Source organism: Saccostrea cucullata, unplaced genomic scaffold (genome assembly GCF_032062105.1).
Source record: "Saccostrea cucullata isolate Sc308-1 unplaced genomic scaffold, CSIRO_AGI_Scuc_v1 ctg1606, whole genome shotgun sequence".
In the NCBI taxonomy this organism is placed as follows: Eukaryota; Metazoa; Mollusca; class Bivalvia; order Ostreida; family Ostreidae; genus Saccostrea; species Saccostrea cuccullata.
Genome location: NW_026939592.1, coordinates 51921 through 72605, shown reverse-complemented (window position 1 = coordinate 72605; position 20685 = coordinate 51921). Strand labels below are relative to the sequence as shown.

General features: G+C 33.9%; 1 protein-coding gene across 1 annotated transcript in view; it reads right to left on the bottom strand.

Moving 5' to 3' along the window:
* LOC134253421 (uncharacterized) overlaps nt 1–20685 on the bottom strand; it is an 80962-nt gene that overhangs the window by 21543 nt on the left and 38734 nt on the right. Inside the window, exon 5 of the mRNA XM_062735947.1 lies at nt 11510–11558. Within this exon, the coding sequence (XP_062591931.1) occupies nt 11510–11558 (49 nt within the window). The remainder of the gene's footprint in view (nt 1–11509; nt 11559–20685) is intronic.

Sequence of the window (20685 nt, the reverse complement as noted above, 5' to 3'; positions counted from 1 at the left end):
GAAAGGAAGTTGATTGACTGATGCTGGAAAGTCGAGCTTTAAACCTAACAAGAGGCCCATGTGCCACATCGCTCACCTGAGCAGCATTGGTGATGCCGTTCTTTACCAAATTTCCACATTGTAATACTTAGTCCCCCCCCCCGGGTTGTGATTTTAACAATTAGAATCTACACTATCCCAGGATGCTTCCACATAAGTTTCAGCTTTTCTGGCCCAGTGGTTCTTGAGAAGATTTTTAAAGCTTGTTCTTGTATATTTCTATGAAAACTTGGATTCCCTTTTGTGGCCCCGCCCAACCTTGGGGTCATGATTTTTACAATTTAGAATCTACACTACCCCAGGATGCTTCCACATAAGTTTCAGCTTTCCTGGCCCAGTGGTTCTTGAGAAGAAGATTTTTACAGTTTGTTCTTATATATTTCTATGAAAACTTGGATTCCCTTATGTGGCCCCGCCCAACCCTTGGGGTCATGATTTTTACAATTTAGAATCTACACTACCCCAGGATGCTTCCGCATAAGTTTCAGCTTTCCTGGCCCAGTGGTTCTTGAGAAGAATATTTTTAAAGTTTGTTCCTATATATTTCTATGTTAAACCTGGATTCCCTATTGTGGCCCCGCCCAACCCCCGGGGATCATGATTTGAACAATTTAGAATCTACACACTACCCCAGGATGCTTCCACATAAATTTCAGCTTTTCTGGCCCAGTGGCTCTTAAGAAGATTTTTTTAATGACCCCATCCTATTTATGTATTTTCTTGATTGTCTCCCCTTGTCATGAGTCTTGGCCCTTTATTTTAACAATTTAAAATTCCCTTTACCTAAGGATGCTTTGGACCAAGTTTGGTTAAATTTGGCCCAGTGGTTCTTGAGAAAAAGTCAAAAATGTGAAAAGTTAACAGACGGACGGACGGACAGCTGGACTGACAATGGACAAAATGTGATCAGAAAAGCTCACTTGAGCCTTCTGCTCAGGTGGGCTAAAAATGTGCATAAAATATTGCGCCTTAAATTGCACCTTTTTTGCATTACAGGATCTGTAGCGTTATGGTCAAAGACAAATATATAAAACCATAACGCTACAGATCCATGAGATCTGCAGCTAACATAAGCATGGTATCTTTTGTCATCATATATGACGTAATATGTAGGTATTTGGCTGTTTTCAGTCAGTTGTAAATTTAACGTAGGTCGCGGGTTTGCTGACGTCATTAAAACGGGGTACGCAATTTTTATGACTTGGGCGACTTTCTTGTGCACATCTAATTATTACGTCACACTGTGAAATGGAAAAATTCGGTACATTATCTAGCTATGAATTTTGTTGAAATTGGTAGTTTTGTGTAACAATATTCAGAGAACATGCTGAAGTTATAAAAAGCAATGAAGGCTTATTTCTATTCGAATGACCAACACTGAAAGTATTAGAAAGCATTTCGTAATGTGTTATCAAACGCATTCTGAGAGCACATGCACTTGTTTCGAAAATAAATTTTAACCTTTAGTTTAATTATAAAACAGAGTAATTCTAACTCTGAATTGATCAAATCTTATTTTCCATATAAACACTATGAAGTTTTTCCCATGTAATTTTAGATACAGATTTTTTGCCAATCGAATTCGGGATCAATTAAATAATTCTTTGCCCAATTCAAATTAAAAGTTCATAATAATAAGAAGTCATTATATTAAATATCGCAAATGCACCGGTACATTAAAAGTTTAACCTTTATTTTTAAAAAAGAGTATTTGAAAAATATATACACAGGTTGGTCACAAATTAAAAACTACTAATACTAATGAAACATACACTAATACATTTTTTGAGCGGCATTGACCTCTGGCACGTAGGATATGACCCCCTCCCTCCTTTCCATTTTTTCCTTGCTAAAGCCGGGGATAAGTAAACTTTTTCCTATTTTTGTATTTTAACTCCATCCTATATTCGCCATTATACGGTTGATTTAAGGTGGCTCATTACATCCACAGTTTATTTTAGATTTCAATACAGCACCACTTATAATGTAGATGTCAAATATCCAGATGGGGGTATTGATATCATAAATATTTTTATAGAATGTTTTAGTTTTTGTCTAATTTTAGTGAAATGTTTTATTTCAAGTTTATTATTAACAGAATGTCAGAACTTTCAGTGTCAAATGATGGGCATCTTCTTAAGAGCCTGTCTACGAGAAAACCATGCAGATATATAGAAAAATGCTCTGGTAGGCACTCTCAAGAACAAACTAATTTTTATTATTAACTTAAAGGACACCCATTGAGAGTCAGAAATATGTTGTTTATTTTTGCTTGGGTTGTTTCTATTTTTAGTAACAGCCAATAATTCATTTTGGTCAATATTCAAGGGAAAATGCAAAAAAGTTGGTGTAAAAATGACAATTTCAATATCTAATATTAAAAAAGAAAAAAACAATATAGAAATAAAAGGGCAATGTATTCTCATAGAACTAAGTTGTAAAATTAAGTTGGAATCAATTTTTTTTGTAAAACCCCTATATAGAAGGCTGTCCCGAGGGCACAAATATTGGCATGGTGCCAAAAAATGATAATGGTTCATTTTTTGTCAATATTCAGGGATATATTTCTTAGAAAGGGACGCTTCTTTTTTCAGAATTTTGTGCATTTTAGAATTTCTAGGATATTATCCAAACAATATGTAAAATCCACCTTTGGACTCTCAAGGACCGGAAAGTAATATCGTAATGAAATTACCTCAAATTCAAATGATGGAAAAATTTATGATTTTATAAGTTTAACTTTTAACAGTAATTTTAATGAATTTTGTGTAAAATATTTACATATATAAACAAATAAATTTTTATTTTATTTTATAAAAGCTATAAATAATTTTTTTCCCTACTTTTCCTATGAAAAAATCGTATTTTACTATTTATTTAGATTTTTTTTTAGAATTATCTCCCCTGTTGCGCTCTTCTGTAGAGAAGGTAGATAATGATTATGTTTACGAAGTCATCTAATCGTTTTAGGCATAGGCCTAAATTATATATATGTGATTTGAAGAAATATGTCCTTTCCTGTGAATGTAATTTGTTACGTATATATACTAGTGGCCTATGTATAAAATACATAAAAAAATTATGAAATCCATCGGGATCGATATACGGTTCCGTATTAAACCACGTGTAAACATTATGGCATCCTGCGAAGTTTTGTAGTTGTACGTCCTCAGAAAAAGATTCAGGTGCGTGAATGTCAACGAGTCTTCAGATTCTGGCTCTGATTTAGGTGAATATGATTCTGACAGCGAACATTTATTTGGTAGCGAGACGGATGTAGTGATGATGGTCCCGTGATGATGATACCGCATCAACAATGTTTGAATTTGAAAAAGAAACAGGTAGTTGGATCTTGGTTTATAATACTATGTACCTTAATATAAAAAAGGCTTATTAATATGTAAAAAATAAATAAATAAACAATTTTGATTGTGACTTGATTATGTACAAGAGAAGAATTTTTACAAGACAATATCAGGCCTGGTACAATCACTAGATTTAGCTAGGTAGCTTGATTTACCTACTTAGTTAGCTTTATTTACCTACCTTAAGTAGCTTTATTGAGCTCTGTACCAAAGTAATTTATTTCTATAAAAAAATTCTACCTACGTAGCTAAATCTAGTGATTGTACTGGACCTGAATATATACCTAGCAAACCTGTCAAGAGAAATTTCAAGGTTGGTACATGCACATGTAGCAACAAAAATACATGTAATATATCTGTATAAATTCAACAATATTGCAAAATATTCACATCTGCAGAATTATAAATAGCATAAGTAGCCTTTGTCAGTCCAGTCCAATACGAAAAATCGTAATGTTACGAAATATAGTAATATTACAAGAAATCGTAATATTACAAAATATCGTAATATTATTCTTATATTACTATTTTTCGTAATATAGTTAAATTACGGAAACTCGTAATATAGCAAGTTAAGAGAGACTATATATTACGAGTTTTCGTAATGCAAGACAAAATAAAGCATTGAAAGAAACTGAATGATGTTTATGGAAGTATGACGTCAGAAATACATTATGCCCCAATGGTACTAGTATCACGTGGTCATTTTGGTCAGTGATGTCTATCAACAAGTATGGAAATGCAACATGTGCAAGAAGAAAGTAACAATGGTAATGGGTGAGTGAACATTTTGTTTTATTATTCTTATATAAGAATTTTCCCAAGGATAGGAACAATTTTCCATAAAATTCAATGTATCCTCAAGCTTGTCACAATGGTCTATAATCCCCAAATTCCCTATATTTTTCCCGAAGTCTACCCTGAAAATCAGATCCTCATCTCAAACAACGAGATGTTACGAGAGATAACTTGTAAGACTTTCACTAGACTCTGAATCCGCTTGCACTTGGATCAAATGCTCCAAAACAAAGAAAATGCACTAACCATACATATCCACGGTATCATAAAGATGAAACCAGAGACATATAATCTCTGATGAAACATAACAAAGAGACTGTATCAGAAAAAAGGGAAGTAACTCTTAGAAGAGTTAGAAATTGCTTATATTACGAATTTTAGTAATATTACAATTTTTCGTATTGGACTGGACTGTTTGTGGGGTGATGAAGAGGGAATGAAAAGTTGAATGGGTCCAGGGTTTTCAAAGACTGTTCACTAATAGGGTACATTAAGAATTGGATAGATGGGTCTTCACTGTCAATTAAATCACCATTATTGCCTCTATGTGGGATGCATGATTATAAAGAATCTCAATTAACAAAATATTTTTTTTTCACATATTTAAGAGATGTTATGAAGATGGCTACACTTATGATTTTCGGCTTTATGCAATAGTAGAAAACTAGAATTTTCTTTATGGGAGATCACAATTATTTTTTGAAAAAAGTTGTTGTCAAATACTTGTGCTGACTGCAGACTTTTCAAATTAAAGGTCACCATGTCCTTGACAGGTTTGTGTTTAAAACAACTAATATAATAAATATAAGTCTGGAGAATTATACTTTGTAAAGAATATTTCATTTCATTCTTATATTTCTTGTGCAATTTCAGATTATTCAAATACATTTCCCTGGTTAGGACTGGGCTTTACAATGGGATTTTCAGCTGTGGAGCTATAAAGAATTACTACATAGGGTTTCCAATTTAGTTTTGTGAACAGAATCCAGAAATAAGAAGAGGAGAGACAATGCAGCATAAGCATTACCAATTGCCACTGCTGAGAAAATGGTAAAGATATGTTATACTATAGTACATGTTTAGGAATTGCCTTGTCTGTCTGTCGATTTGCAACATGCATTTTTCCTATTCTGTTACTTTACTTCAAGGATATATGAAGCTCTTGTTTTCTTCAAAGATAGCCAGAAGAATTTGTGAAGAATCTTACCCAAGTCATTTGATGACATTTTCTTCAATTGGAAAATATAAATGGAGCATTATCATAAACATGAAATTTTTTTTTAAAAATCTTAGAATATGTCTAGTATGGTTTATTTCAATTTAATTTGAAAACTGCCCTTTTTCACAGGTTCATGCTTTGAGTACTACTTTTGTATATTTGGAAACATTCCAGTTCTTCTTCAAACCAGGAGTGGAAATTTCAGTGCTTGTTCAATTTCTCCAGAAGTTATTGGATGCTACATAGGAAGAAAATGTGGTCATACTGAACAGAATAGTTTGGATACACCTCATAGATTATGAAAGCTTGAGACCTCAAGATCAACCCAAATGGTGTACCAAACATGAAGAAAAAAAAGACAGTTTATGATTGAAGAAGCTTGTGTAGTTGCCAAAATTTTAGGGTATTTCATATATGTTAACTTATACCATTTTATTGGTACATGTACTTAAACATTGTAAACATCTTGATATTTAATATGTATCAGGTTTCACTTGCAGGAATACACAGAAATTCAGAGTAAATTTTAAGTGTTTGTTAAGTTAGATAAGATCAAAGTTCAAGGTCAACAGTGCTTTAGTTTTACCAAATATAGCACTGTTATAAAGACTAATTTCCTGTATACAGGTATAGCAAATAATTCAGAATATGATTTGGGAAACTGTGATTTTTTCTTTTAAATCTTATCGTAATTTAGAACCATGATGTATCCCTAAGCGAGTAGATTTTTTTCAAGCATACAAAATTTCAAGGTCATTTTAATTTTGGAAGTGAATATAAAATATCAGGAAGCAGTCAAGCATTGTAATTTTTTTGTTGTTGAATGTACTTGGTTAATGAGTAATATTCAAATTTTAATCTGCAATCAAAATTAAAAATTACAAATGTTCGAATTTGTTGATTTTTAAAACTTGGTGTTCATTCATTTTGAGTTTGTTGCCATGACAATATGTCTGTCAAGAAAATGGCTCTAATATTCTGTTTTGTTCAATTCAAATTGAATCCTTGACCTTTGACATTGTGACCTCAAAATCTAAAGGGCTCCTCTACTTTCCAAGAAGCAGTGTACTAAATTTGATGTCTGTCAAGCAATGGGTCCTCAAGATTTTGAATGATTAAAATCTACATACTGGTACAGTGGACCTTCAGATATCCAGACGCCAGATATCCGGATGTTTCAGTATCCGGACGATTTTTCATCGGAATGGAATTTTTTAATGTTATTTTGTTATGTTTAACTGGTAATTCAGATATCTGGACACTTCACTTATCCGGACAAATTTACTTGGAACCAAAGCGTCCGGATAAATGAGGCTCCACTGTATATCGAGAATTATAACCCTTGACCTTTGACCTTGTGAACTCCAAATTAAAAGGGGCCATCTACTTATTAGTAGGTACCAGTGTACTATGTTTATTGTCTATCAAGCAAATGTTTTTTTTTTTAAGATAAAAGAGAACACACTTGGTCTACTGATTGACAAACAGGTACTAAGCAGTATGTGAATATCACCTTTTTCAAAGAAAATGTAAAGTAATACAATTCTGGTTACCCCCCCCCCCCTCCCCAATTAACCTTATTTAACCCCTTAGGAAATAATTATTGATCGAGAAAAAAAAATGTACAATATACTGGTATTTTTCAACAGCTAAACTTAAATTTTTGAAAATATTTAAATCAGCAAAATAACTCCTTGCTGAAGTTCAGGGATGAGAAAATTTGAAAATTCACAAAAAAAATGTCCAACTTTAAGTAAAAAGTACAGCAAAATATTTGAGAGTCCAAAGACAGATTTTTTATATAATGTAGACATACATGTTGTCTAATAATTGGTATGAGATTGAGTTGATTCTAGGCGTCACTTTCTGAGTTATAGGTTTTTGAAAAGTGAATATTTTCACCAGGTTTCAAAAATCTGGAAACATGCCAGATTTGTGACCTTTTTGCACTTAAACGGGGGCACAGTTTGTGATTATGAAAAATTTTCCGAAACAAGTGTATCTTGTTACTTTCAACCATACATGGATATTGTATATCATTATCAAGTAAAATGCTGAATTTTTAAATATAAAATCCTATAAAATTCCTGTTTTCACCCTGCGTAAGGACCAAGAATTCTATTTTTAGTAACAGTGGCGATTTAACCCCTTAAGTGACATCACACTGAAAAAATTTTTGTAGCAAAATATTTCATATTATAGAAGAAATTTACACACAAAACATGAAGTTGATCAGAGAACCTTGCTCCCATAACCTTTTGCATGGTTTTCTCGTAAGACATGCTCTTAAGACAAGTACACACAGTGAAAATACCTCATAATACCTAATAATAATTTTATTAGAAAAAATAATTTTCTCCTAAAAAACAATTAATGTCATTTTCTCTTTAATCTATCCATAAAACATTAAAATGTGTCAATAATTATCTGAATAAATATCTTTTAGATGGAGATAGATCATTTTGTGTGTTTTTTCCTCGGAAATTATGTGCAATTTAATACAAAAGAGATTAAAATTCCCTAAATCCTCAGTGTCCATCCAGGCTTTTCCAACATCTGTCTTCTGTTTGTCCAACATAAAAAATGAGATTTTTAAGTTTCATACTTATGTTATTTATCTATTGTTCCCAATTTTCTTTGCACTTTATGTCTTTTGTCATCATATATTTCAAATTCCAAAGCTGAAAATACTTTTCCTTGAACATAGAGAGCTGAAAAATAGACTTTTTGTTTGTCCCTGTTCATCCAACACTTCGTCACTTTTTTCATATTTTTATGCGTTTATATGATTTTGCAATATGAGAAGAAGTTTAAACCTAATACATTACCGGTATATTGTGAGTACCTTGCAGTTATCTAATTTACTAAGGCTCTTTTGCAGGGGAGTCAAGAAAGCTCAAATCTCACGTGATTACTGGGCCACATGGCATTGTTTACATTTACAAAAATTTATGAGAAGAGCCCGATTAGTTAAAAATATCATTAATAACAAGAGGCCCATGGGCCACATCGCTCACCTGAGTAACTTGGGTGATGCAGATCTTTACCAGATTCCCCCCTCTTGCTATACCTATCATGCCCAACAACCCCCTTCCCTTTTTTATTTTAAAACTATAGAATCTACACTACCCAAGGATGCTTCCACACAAGTTTCAGCTTTCATGGCCAAGTGGTTCTTGAGAAGAAGATTTTTAAAGATTTGTTCTATATTTTTCTATGTAAAACTTGGAATTCCCTATTGTGGCCCCACCCTAACCCCAAGGGGGGTCACTATTTTAACAATTTAATATCTACACTACCCAAGGATGCTCCCACTTAAGTTTCAGTTTTCCTGGCCCAGTGGTTCTTAAGAAGAAGATTTTTAAAGATTTGTTCCATATATTTCTATGTTAAACTTGGATTCCCTATTGTGGCCCCGCCCTACCCCTGGGGGTCATGATTTTAACAATGTAATATCTACACTACCCAAGCCAAGGATGCTTCCACACAAGTTTAAGCTTTCCTGACCCAGTGGTTCTTAAGAAGAAGATTTTTAAAGATTTGTTCTATGTATTTCAATGTAAAACTTGGATTCCCTGTTGTGGTCCCGCCCTACCCCTGGGGGTCATGATTTTAACAATTTAATATCTACACTACCCAAGCCAAGAATGCTTCCACATAAGTTTCAGCTTTCCTGGCCCAGTGGTTCTTGAAAAGAAGATTTTTTAGTGACCCCATTCTATTTTTGTCTTTTCTTGATTATCTCCCTTGTAAGCTAGGGGACTTGGCCCTTCATTTTAATAATTTAAACTACCCTTCACCCAAGGATGCTTTGTACCAAGTTTGGTTAAAATTGGCCCATTGGTTCTTGAGAAGAAGTCGAAAATGTGAAAAGTTTACAGACGGACGGACGACAGACAAAATGTGATAAGAAAAGCTCACTTGAGCCTTCGGCTCAGGTGAGCTAAAAATGTAACATTTTAGGATTACCTCCTCTCAAAAATTAATTGGGCTGGTTCAGCGATTGTTTAGCAACTGAAGGTATTCCACCAGGATTTTTTTTACTTATCTGTGCTTATAAATTCTACAATGATTGATCTTGTATTGTATTCAATAGCACATTTCTCCGCAGCCAACAGACGTTTCCTACCTCCATTGCGAAAGAGTTCCGCTAAGTTAAATAATCGCGATATCAAGTATTGCTTACCTAGAATATAGTACAAGAAATGTAGATTTGCAATTCATTTTGAAGTTGATGGCAACTGATTTTGCCTGTCCTGTTTGTCCAACATGTGATGTGGACAGCCAGGTTATCTAAAAATTTCATGAATAAAAACATTTTTCTTTTGGAAGTTATCTTTTTAATGATGCATTTAGCAAGTATAGATACATATTTCATCCCACATCAAAATTTAGGATGATATTTAGAAAAAAAATTCTCAAGTATTGTCACATATATATTTTACACTGTACCGAAAACTTAGCCATTTGTTTAATATACGGTCGCCTAGTACAATCGCTTAAATGAAACAATGGGAAAGTCTAAAAATTTAACACCTGCTGTGAAACAAATTATCGTAGACAGTTACAGAGAGACAGAATATTATTCTGAAACTGTAAGATTACTGAATAGAGACTGGAAAACTGTGTATGATGTGATTGATGTTGTAAAACTGTGTGCAATGAGGGGAAGCACAGAAAATGGAAAAGATCCGGGCGTCCCAGAAAAATGAACTTCTGAGACGAATGCCAGCTTTTGAGGCTTGTAAAGGCTAATCATTCCATTAAAGGAATATAACAGGAAAGTTCAACCAAGGTAGGATGTTTCCTGTGTCTGAAAGATCAGTTCATTGCTATTTATCTAAAAATAAGTACCACCGCACTTGTGCAGGAAGAAAATTCGAATTAGAGATCAAAACTGAAAATATCGCGTGGCATGGGCGAGAGGCAAATGACTGTGGACTGTTGACAATAACTGGTCAAAAGTCATCTTCTCTGACAAATGCAAAGTTGTTTAGGCCCAAACAACCGAGTATATATTTGGAGAAAGGCAGGGGAAGAGTGGTTACCAGCATGCATCAGCCCCGGTGCAATGCCGAAACCTGTCATGAGTTTAATGTTGTGGGGATGCATCACTTGGAATGGAGGTGGTACACTGACTGTGGTTAATGGCAACATTAATGCAAAAAAATATATAAACATCCTTGAAGAACAATTGTGGCTGGTTGTAGCAAAATCTTTTCCTAATAACGATTGTCTTTCAAGATGACAATGCACTGGTTCACCATGTCTGAATAGTACAAGCATATAAATAAAGAAACTCAATTCCAGGTATGTTTTGGTCAGCAAAGTCTCTTGATGCAAACATTATCGAAAATATTTGCTTTCTCTTGAAAAAAAACTGAAACACAGGTTTTCCAACATTAATAATGTCACTGACTTGGAGAGATATACATGACATCTGGATTAATATACCTGTATCTTACATACGGAGCCTCTACAGATCCTTACCTTCTCAGATGTTAAAAATAATCAGATCAGAAGGTTATATTACCAAATTCATTATTATTTTATAGCCTCTAAAAAACTGTATTACATTGCCGTTTTGACGTTGATATCTGCCATTTTGTCTATAAACTTGTGGCACTTTCCTGTATGTAAGACTTTGATTTTCCATTGTGGCCCTGCCCTACCCCAGGGAGTCATGATTTGAACAAATTTGATTCTACACTGAGGATGCTTCCATTTAAGTTTTTTTCTTTCCTGGCCCAGTGGTTCTTGAGATTTTAAAAAAGATGTCATTAATTTTTCAGTAATTATTTATAATCTTTCCTTGGAAAGGGATGTGACCCTTCATTTTAACAAACTTGAATCCCATTCACCCAGGGATACTTTGTGCCAAGTTTGGTTGAAATTAGCTGAATGGTCTTAAGAAGGAGTTTACACAGACAGGCAGACAGACAGACGAACGCCGGACAAAATGTGATCGGAAAAAATATTGTGTCCTGGAATGTAAAAAAGTTTAGAGTCGGGCCATTTCTTGTCAATCGGACAAGAGAGGGCAACCAAACATTTTTTCTAAGATGGTCTTATGCAGAAAAATTAATACCTGTCTCGTTTTTTTGCATTCCCTTTCAGTTTTGGATAGCATTCTGGATCTACAAATAGATAAATGAAATGAAAAATGGGTAAACAAATTAATTTTAAACCTCATCTGAAAAAAAAAAAACATTGAACAAGGCGAAATTAACACTAGACTGGTCACATAGAAATATACCAAACTTAAACATTAAGTAATCAGAGATTACAGACCTCACCTAAACAAATGTTGTCTTTAAGTTAAGGCAAAGTTCAAAATTAAACTAGTAATCTAATTGTATACATCCAAACAGTGGCGTAGCGTCCATAAAGGCAAAAAGGCAAATGCCTACACATAATTTTGGGCCAAATATATGGTCATGTTTTTTTTTTTAAATAAATGTAATATATTAATTTGTCAATAATAAATAAAAACTACAATTTTAGGAATAATAATTGTATTTATGTATTTAATGCGAGGATTTGTTTGGAGTTTTCCGGAAGTATTTAGGTTGGTTATTCGTGAAAATTATCAGATCCACGCCTTTGCCTGATGGATTAATTAAATAGAATGTGTAAGGTCACATGGTCAGCTCAGCGAGTCATTCATACTCGCGCGCTCACCATTGCTAACATGAGGCACATCTATTTTGACAAATTAAGAAAAATTGAGTTTCTCACAACAAAGTGGAAACCTTTTGCTGTTTTAATCCCAATTAATCGTTACCTTATATAGCGAAATAAACTGAAATTAAGTATCAAACTTACGAGGGCTGTTCGGAAATTATTGAGACAATTACATTTACTCCATAAAGGACGGAGATAATTTCATGAAAATTCATCAACATCTTATAAAGAACGTCTAAAACACTTAAGCAAAATTTCTAATTCCTACGATAATTATATAAGTTTCTGTGAAGTAATAAATACACATATGTCTATCGACCCGGAGCAGCCTCGCTACGTCATTAAACTTTAGGTTAGCCGTAGATTGTTTCGCATGTGTAACGATCGGGAAGCGTTTTAATACTCTTCCTTCTTTGTTATAACATATATAACATTACAAAAATCAAACAGTCTCTTTTCTTAAACTATTCTTTAAAAATGTATGCTGTTGCTACCTCAGTCAAAAATTTTCATTTCTGGGAAAGGACGACTTAGAATCATGCGGTGCCAATTTATGCAACGCGGGTTAAATACCGTAACGATATCAATACTCTATGTAATAACTCATGGTCGTCCATATCTCTTAATTTTACTCATGTTTAATTTATTGCTAAAAAAAAAGTATACCAAGGAAATAACAAACCCTAACACATCATTTTTTTTTCTCATTGTTATTGATTTAGCAAGTCGTTCAGTCTTGAAAAGAGTTCTGCATTGCGCTACACAAAATTTTAGGTATACTGGCTGCTCCGCCCTTGACGTCAAAATCAATTTTTTCGTTGTTAGCAGATTTCTCTACCGCGCTTAATTTTTTTATGATCTCCGTATCTCTGATCAAAATTCTATCAAAGTTGCACAACATGAATTTGAACCAAAGCTGAAAAATTATACACTTAAACTGAATTATTTTAGCTCTCATTATTGATCCACGAAGAGTTAGAACTTTGGGATTACATTTTTTCAATGTCTGATTCCGCGACTGCTCCGGGTACCCCAACTATTGACACATATATAAACCATTGTAGAGAAAACATTTATATTTGTAAAATAATTCTTGGTATTATTAACCTTTAGTGTATGTCAAACGTATATGCCTACTTTCACTGAAAGACGTTCATTTGAAAGCAAAATATACACAATGCCTCAATAATTTTCGAACAACCCTCGTACATGCAGTTTCAAACCCTTAAAACGTTCTTTTTATTTTTCCATTCGCTCAGCAGCGTTCCTGATACAAGCTAGTATATAAATAATTAGAACTTTAAAATTTGTTTGACACAGGTTCATGCATAGGAAGAGTGAGGGGGTACGACGGAATCGGCTAACACCAAATCTCTCTCTCTCTCTCTGTCTAAAACTTATCTGTTAGAACTACAAAATAATGAAAAGATAATACTTAAATACCAATTTTTGAAAATATTTATTCAAATTTATAACAAATAATATAAATGCCTCTATATGCATCGTCGTTTCCAAATATTCAAATCACGGGGAGGGGATGTCTAAAAATAATCTGCTTAGAAAATTTTTTCAACTGCTATGTACTTTGAGGTGACATATATCTTTGGAATTTATAAGACTTTGCTTTAAAAAGAAAAACTTACTAGATATGACTGTTTAATGGGCGAAATTCCCCAAATGCCCAATTCAAAATCAATTATAACAAGCATACATATTTTGTTTAAATTTACAATTTTCTTCTTTCCAAAGCGCTAATTTTGCGTCAGATTTTCTCGGGAGAGGTCCCCCAAACCTCCCTGGGGGTAACCCCCTCCCGCACCTACCCCCTTTTCGGATGTACGATTTCTGCAATTTTGATATGATAGGACTCAGAGTTCCTTGGGAATAGACTTATTTCTGCAGCATATTTCCCATCTTCGCTATCCAGGGGTTTCTGATACGCTACTCTCCTCATTAACCCTTGGCATACGGTGTTCATAGAAGTTGGGTTTATTTTTTCTCGATCGGTCGACCAATCAGCAATTGTTTTTTGTAAATGACGATATTTGCGTTCAGGATACTTCTTGACTCTTTAATCTTGGAAATGAAAAAACGCAAGTAAACAACTATCCGTAAGATAACATACAATTCTATGAATAGATATAGTGTCATCCAATATCTTCTAAATATGTGATTAAGAATCTATATTCAATTTGAAGCATCTTTGTGTACTATAAATAATAAATAAACATAACTCAATTATTGCTTCTTAAATATTCTTGAAAAAAACTTTTGATTTAATTCTTTTAACCACGCGTCTTTATTTCTGTCGATGACGCAATCTGTGCATACCTGATTGATTGGAAATCACGTGACGAAAACAATCCCGTCTTTTGACTTCACCTTATGCCAAGGGTTCATGAGGAGAGTAGCATATATCAGAAACCCTTGGCAAGCAAAGATGCATATTTCCAAAATGAGCTATTTTCAACCCAATTTAGGCATATTACTCTGCAGTTGAAACTAAGATGCCAATAGCATAAACATTACAATATACATTATAAATTACTCAACCATGAAATGTATGGCGTCACGTAGGGGAATTGATAAAAAGCCAAATACACGTGCATGTTGATGATGACAATTTTGTGATCACATTTTTTAGTGCCAAGAGATGCATTAGAGTTATAGACATCGTTTTCCGGTATTTGTAGTCAGTATAAATTCCAATCATGGTATGGCTAACGGAAGTTACATGGGGTCTAGTAATTGAGTTGCATAACTGAATAAAAAGGCAACAACATGTTGTTGTGCAGTTTGTTTTGAACTTTTCAACCAAAAATTTTTTTTCGGTTGTCAGAGAGTAACTTAAAATGTTTCCAACCAACCATGACGATGATGTTAGCGCGTAACAACGTCACATCAAGGAAGGGCTTTTCATCATGCTACCTCGGATATTGTCGGGTCATTATTACTGAAAACGATATTTTTACAGCAGATAATCATACTCATATTTTCACCCCAATACTGACAGAAACTCTCTGCTCTAATTTGGTACGCAAGCTTGGCAACTTTACGTCAATTTTACTCTCACACCCGCATGTACGCGCCGTATGCGTGATGTCTTTAGCATGTTCACGCTGAGAAAATGTAGCCAGTGTTTGTCGAGACTTCCTTACAATATTCACGTGTACCGAATAAGCTATACATTCGGTAAATTCTATCCTAAATCGAAAATTCGTGGGATTTATTTGGCTGGGGGATTTGTTAGCTTTGGAATAAAACATCTACTCTCAAACATTAAGAGTAACGTCGGAAGGATTGAATGATAATCCTATGAGAAAGATAAATACTCAATGCACAAGAAAATCAAGGCTGTTACTAATGTGCAAGGGACATGATGAGAATTTTTATTTTTATTTTAATTAACCTTTAGTGTATGTCAAACGTATATGCCTACTTTCACTGAAAGACGTTCATTTGAAAGCAAAATATACACAATGCCTCAATAATTTTCGAACAACCCTCGTACATGCAGTTTCAAACCCTTAAAACGTTCTTTTTATTTTTCCATTCGCTCAGCAGCGTTCCTGATACAAGCTAGTATATAAATAATTAGAACTTTAAAATTTGTTTGACACAGGTTCATGCATAGGAAGAGTGAGGGGGTACGACGGAATCGGCTAACACCAAATCTCTCTCTCTCTCTCTGTCTAAAACTTATCTGTTAGAACTACAAAATAATGAAAAGATAATACTTAAATACCAATTTTTGAAAACATATTTAATATTCAAATTTATAACAAATAATATAAATGCCTATATATGTATCATAGTTTCCAAATATTCAAATCACAGGATGGAGATGTCTAAAAAATAACCTGCTTAGAAATTTTTTCAACTTCTATGTACTTTGGGGTGACATATATTTTCGGAATTTATAAGAGTTTGCTTTAAAAAGAAAAGCTTACTAGTTATGACTGTTTAATAGGCGAAATTCCCCAAATGCCCAATTCAAAATCAATTATAACAAGCATACATATTTTGTTTAAATTTACAATTTTCTTCTTTCCAAAGCGCTAATTTTGCGTCAGATTTTCTCGGGAGAGGTCCCCCAAACCTCCCTGGGGGTAACCCCCTCCCGCACCTACCCCCTTTTCGGATGTACGATTTCTGCAATTTTGATATGATAGGACTCAGAGTTCCTTGGGAATAGACTTATTTCTGCAGCATATTTCCCATCTTCGCTATCCAGGGGTTTCTGATACGCTACTCTCCTCATTAACCCTTGGCATACGGTGTTCATAGAAGTTGGGTTTATTTTTTCTCGATCGGTCGACCAATCAGCAATTGTTTTTTGTAAATGACGATATTTGCGTTCAGGATACTTCTTGACTCTTTAATCTTGGAAATGAAAAAACGCAAGTAAACAACTATCCGTAAGATAACATACAATTCTATGAATAGATATAGTGTCATCCAATATCTTCTAAATATGTGATTAAGAATCTATATTCAATTTGAAGCATCTTTGTGTACTATAAATAATAAATAAACATAACTCAATTATTGCTTCTTAAATATTCTTGAAAAAAACTTTTGATTTAATTCTTTTAACCACGCGTCTTTATTTCTGTCGATGACGCAATCTGTGCATACCTGATTGATTGGAAATCACGTGACGAAAACAATCCCGTCTTTTGACTTCACCTTATGCCAAGGGTTCATGAGGAGAGTAGCATATATCAGAAACCCTTGGCAAGCAAAGATGCATATTTCCAAAATGAGCTATTTTCAACCCAATTTAGGCATATTACTCTGCAGTTGAAACTAAGATGCCAATAGCATAAACATTACAATATACATTATACCACAATGCTTTTAGAACTTCTAAATATGTGCACAGGTTTTATTAGCATGGTTAGGGCACTGAAAGAAGAAAGCTTTGCTTTATTAGGTTACCTTTATTTGGGTCAATGCAAGGGGAAGTTACAATAACTATTGATCAGGGCTGCCACGATTAACAGAAATATCGGTTAACCACGATTCACAATCTTTCAGTTTGATTCGCTATGTTTTTCTGGGAATTCGATTCAATTTAGGTTTGATTTTTTCTTAATATGAACATTAGTTGTTGTTAAGCGCATTCTGATTGGTTAATCGGAAGAAATGATAGCAAATCATGTTAAAGTAAACAAAAACCAGAAAATGGCCATGAAGAAGTTGATGAGGGACTCCTTCCAAGTTCCATTTTCGACAGCTAGAAAGACGGCACAGAGGATAAGCAGATTTACTTAAAAGGCAACACCCATCAGCCACGTAATTCTTAATTTAGAGAAACCAACACAAATCGGTTGCGAATTTCCTTATTTTTTTTATAATATTTAACATCGTTTTGAATGTGAAATTAATTATTGACATTCTGATTCTTGTTATGACAATAATGTGTTTAGGTGGTTTGATATCGTATTGGTGAATCAAAGATTAAATCACAGCAGGGATCTAACTGTTTCTGTTGTGGAAAATAGCCTTTGTAAAGTTAATCACCAATAATATTAATGTTTAGCATAATATGTAATCATTGGTTTTGTTTGAAAGATTTGTTCGCATAGGTTTCATCTTTTAAAACCAGTGACCAGTATTTTTAATAATTTGGATTTCAGACATTTGATTCTTGGGTCATACTTTTTAATTAGAACATTCATCTTCGCTAGCCAAGGGTTTTCTGTCCGCAACGCTCCCCATAAACCCTTGGCTGATATGCATTGTAAAACGCCGGTCAATATTCATTAATTGGAGAGTTGTAGCCAACCGTGGACCAATGAAAAAAAATGTTAACTTTTCAATTTACGGCTTAGAACTTTTGAGAAGTTTTCGAGGAATTTATTCTAACGCATGTTTGAACCTGTTTTGGTTCCTATGAACACATCACGTCTGTCTGTTAACGTAGAACCTACGTCGTATGACATCATAACTGGTGAATGTGTTTAACCTGAAGTGTTCTAGACTAAATCTATTATGACGTCATAATTAATTCAATGTCACTTTTTCCCGTATTTGACAGCTTCAATAAAAATGGTAGAAAATACTGCATTTTGAAATTCACAGAATTCAATCATGCCAAAATAATCTTAATTCAATTCATATATACTGAAAGGAAAAAGAAACGCATAATAGCATAATAGCAAACTACATTTAACTATGTTGCCAAAAATTATGAAAATTGGTCAAATATGTATTTTGATTACTGTGCACTAAAATCGCTGGTCAAAATTACTCAACCATGAAATGTATGGCGTCACGTAGGGGAATTGATAAAAAGCCAAATACACGTGCATGTTGATGATGACAATTTTGTGATCACATTTTTTAGTGCCAAGAGATGCATTAGAGTTATAGACATCGTTTTCCGGTATTTGTAGTCAGTATAAATTCCAATCATGGTATGGCTAACGGAAGTTACATGGGGTCTAGTAATTGAGTTGCATAACTGAATAAAAAGGCAACAACATGTTGTTGTGCAGTTTGTTTTGAACTTTTCAACCAAAAATTTTTTTTCGGTTGTCAGAGAGTAACTTAAAATGTTTCCAACCAACCATGACGATGATGTTAGCGCGTAACAACGTCACATCAAGGAAGGGCTTTTCATCATGCTACCTCGGATATTGTCGGGTCATTATTACTGAAAACGATATTTTTACAGCAGATAATCATACTCATATTTTCACCCCAATACTGACAGAAACTCTCTGCTCTAATTTGGTACGCAAGCTTGGCAACTTTACGTCAATTTTACTCTCACACCCGCATGTACGCGCCGTATGCGTGATGTCTTTAGCATGTTCACGCTGAGAAAATGTAGCCAGTGTTTGTCGAGACTTCCTTACAATATTCACGTGTACCGAATAAGCTATACATTCGGTAAATTCTATCCTAAATCGAAAATTCGTGGGATTTATTTGGCTGGGGGATTTGTTAGCTTTGGAATAAAACATCTACTCTCAAACATTAAGAGTAACGTCGGAAGGATTGAATGATAATCCTATGAGAAAGATAAATACTCAATGCACAAGAAAATCAAGGCTGTTACTAATGTGCAAGGGACATGATGAGAATTTTTATTTTAATTTGGGGGGGGGGGAGGCGTATCAACATATCAATTTCAATAACTCGGGAATTATCAGTCAAAGTCACACAAGATTTCGGTTACTTGTTGTTTAAAGTTGAATTAAAATGTTTGAATACAATACTGGAAAACATATTGGAAATAAAAGTTTTAATTTCATTCAAAAGTTTATTATGCGTTTCTTTTTCCTTTCAGTTATGAGTAATTATTTTTTGGTTTATAATGCTTAATGGCAATATATTTCTGGAATAAGAGAAAATATGAAGGCACCTTTCATTTACTAGATCTACACCTGAAGTTGACAAACCCAAGACTATCTAGTGGAATGAAATTACAATGTATTATAATACAACTTTCATAATAATTTGAATGGTACGTAACCATTTTGAAGGAATGCAAAAATCGTAAGAAATCTTTAGTTGCCAGCTATATAGTGTAATATATTGATGAAATGTGTCTAAGTCAAAGATGTACGTGTTGTAGATCGTGTGTACATTTTTGTGATATCTATAATGAAATGATGTGCATTCCTTATAACATTTATTTGTTACTCATTCATATGCTTGGTGTTAGATTACAATTTAAATATGATCTTTTTAAATTAAAGGTACAATTTCTGATAAATATTTAATCTGAAAGTAGCCCCAAACAGTCATGTAATTATTAAATCCTGTGTAAGTGCAAAAAGGTCAAGAATATGAGTATCGGTAAATAGCCTAGCTATCTCTCATTAGTCATGTTAGTTAGAGGAGAAAGGTAAATATTTTAATCACTTTTTGTAATCATTTGGGTATGTTCTCCATCATATTAAAGATTGAAAACATTGTGACAAAGACTTCTAAAACAAGAGGCCCATGGGCCACATCGCTCAACTGAGTAACTTGGGTGATCAGTTCTTTACCAAATTTCCCCTCTTGCTATATCGTACCCCACTACCCTCTTCCCTTTTATGATTTTAATATTTTAGAATCTACACTATCCGAGGATGCTTCGACACAAGTTTCAGCTTTCCTGGCCCAGTGGTTCTAGAGAAAAAGATTCTAAAAAGATTTTTCCTAAATACAGTGAATATCTATGTAAAACTTGGATTCCCTATTGTGGCCCCGCCCTACCCCCGGGGTCATGATTTTAACAACTTGATAACTACACTACCAAGGGATGCTTCCACAGAAGTTTCAGCATTCCTGACTCAATGATTTGAGAAAAAGATTTTTAAAGATTTGTTCTATATATTTCTATGTAAAACTTGGATTCCCTATTGTGGCCCCGCCCTATCCCTGGGGTCATGATTTTAACAACTTGACAAGAGGCCCATGGGCCTTATAGGTCACCTGAGCATCAAGCAACTTAAATTCCAGTCATTGAATTTGGTTCATATTTTAAACCAGAGGCTACGACATGCACAATTTTGAAAGATGCACCATTGCATATCATAACACTTAGTTAGCATGCTTAGTTTAGTTACTATAATACCA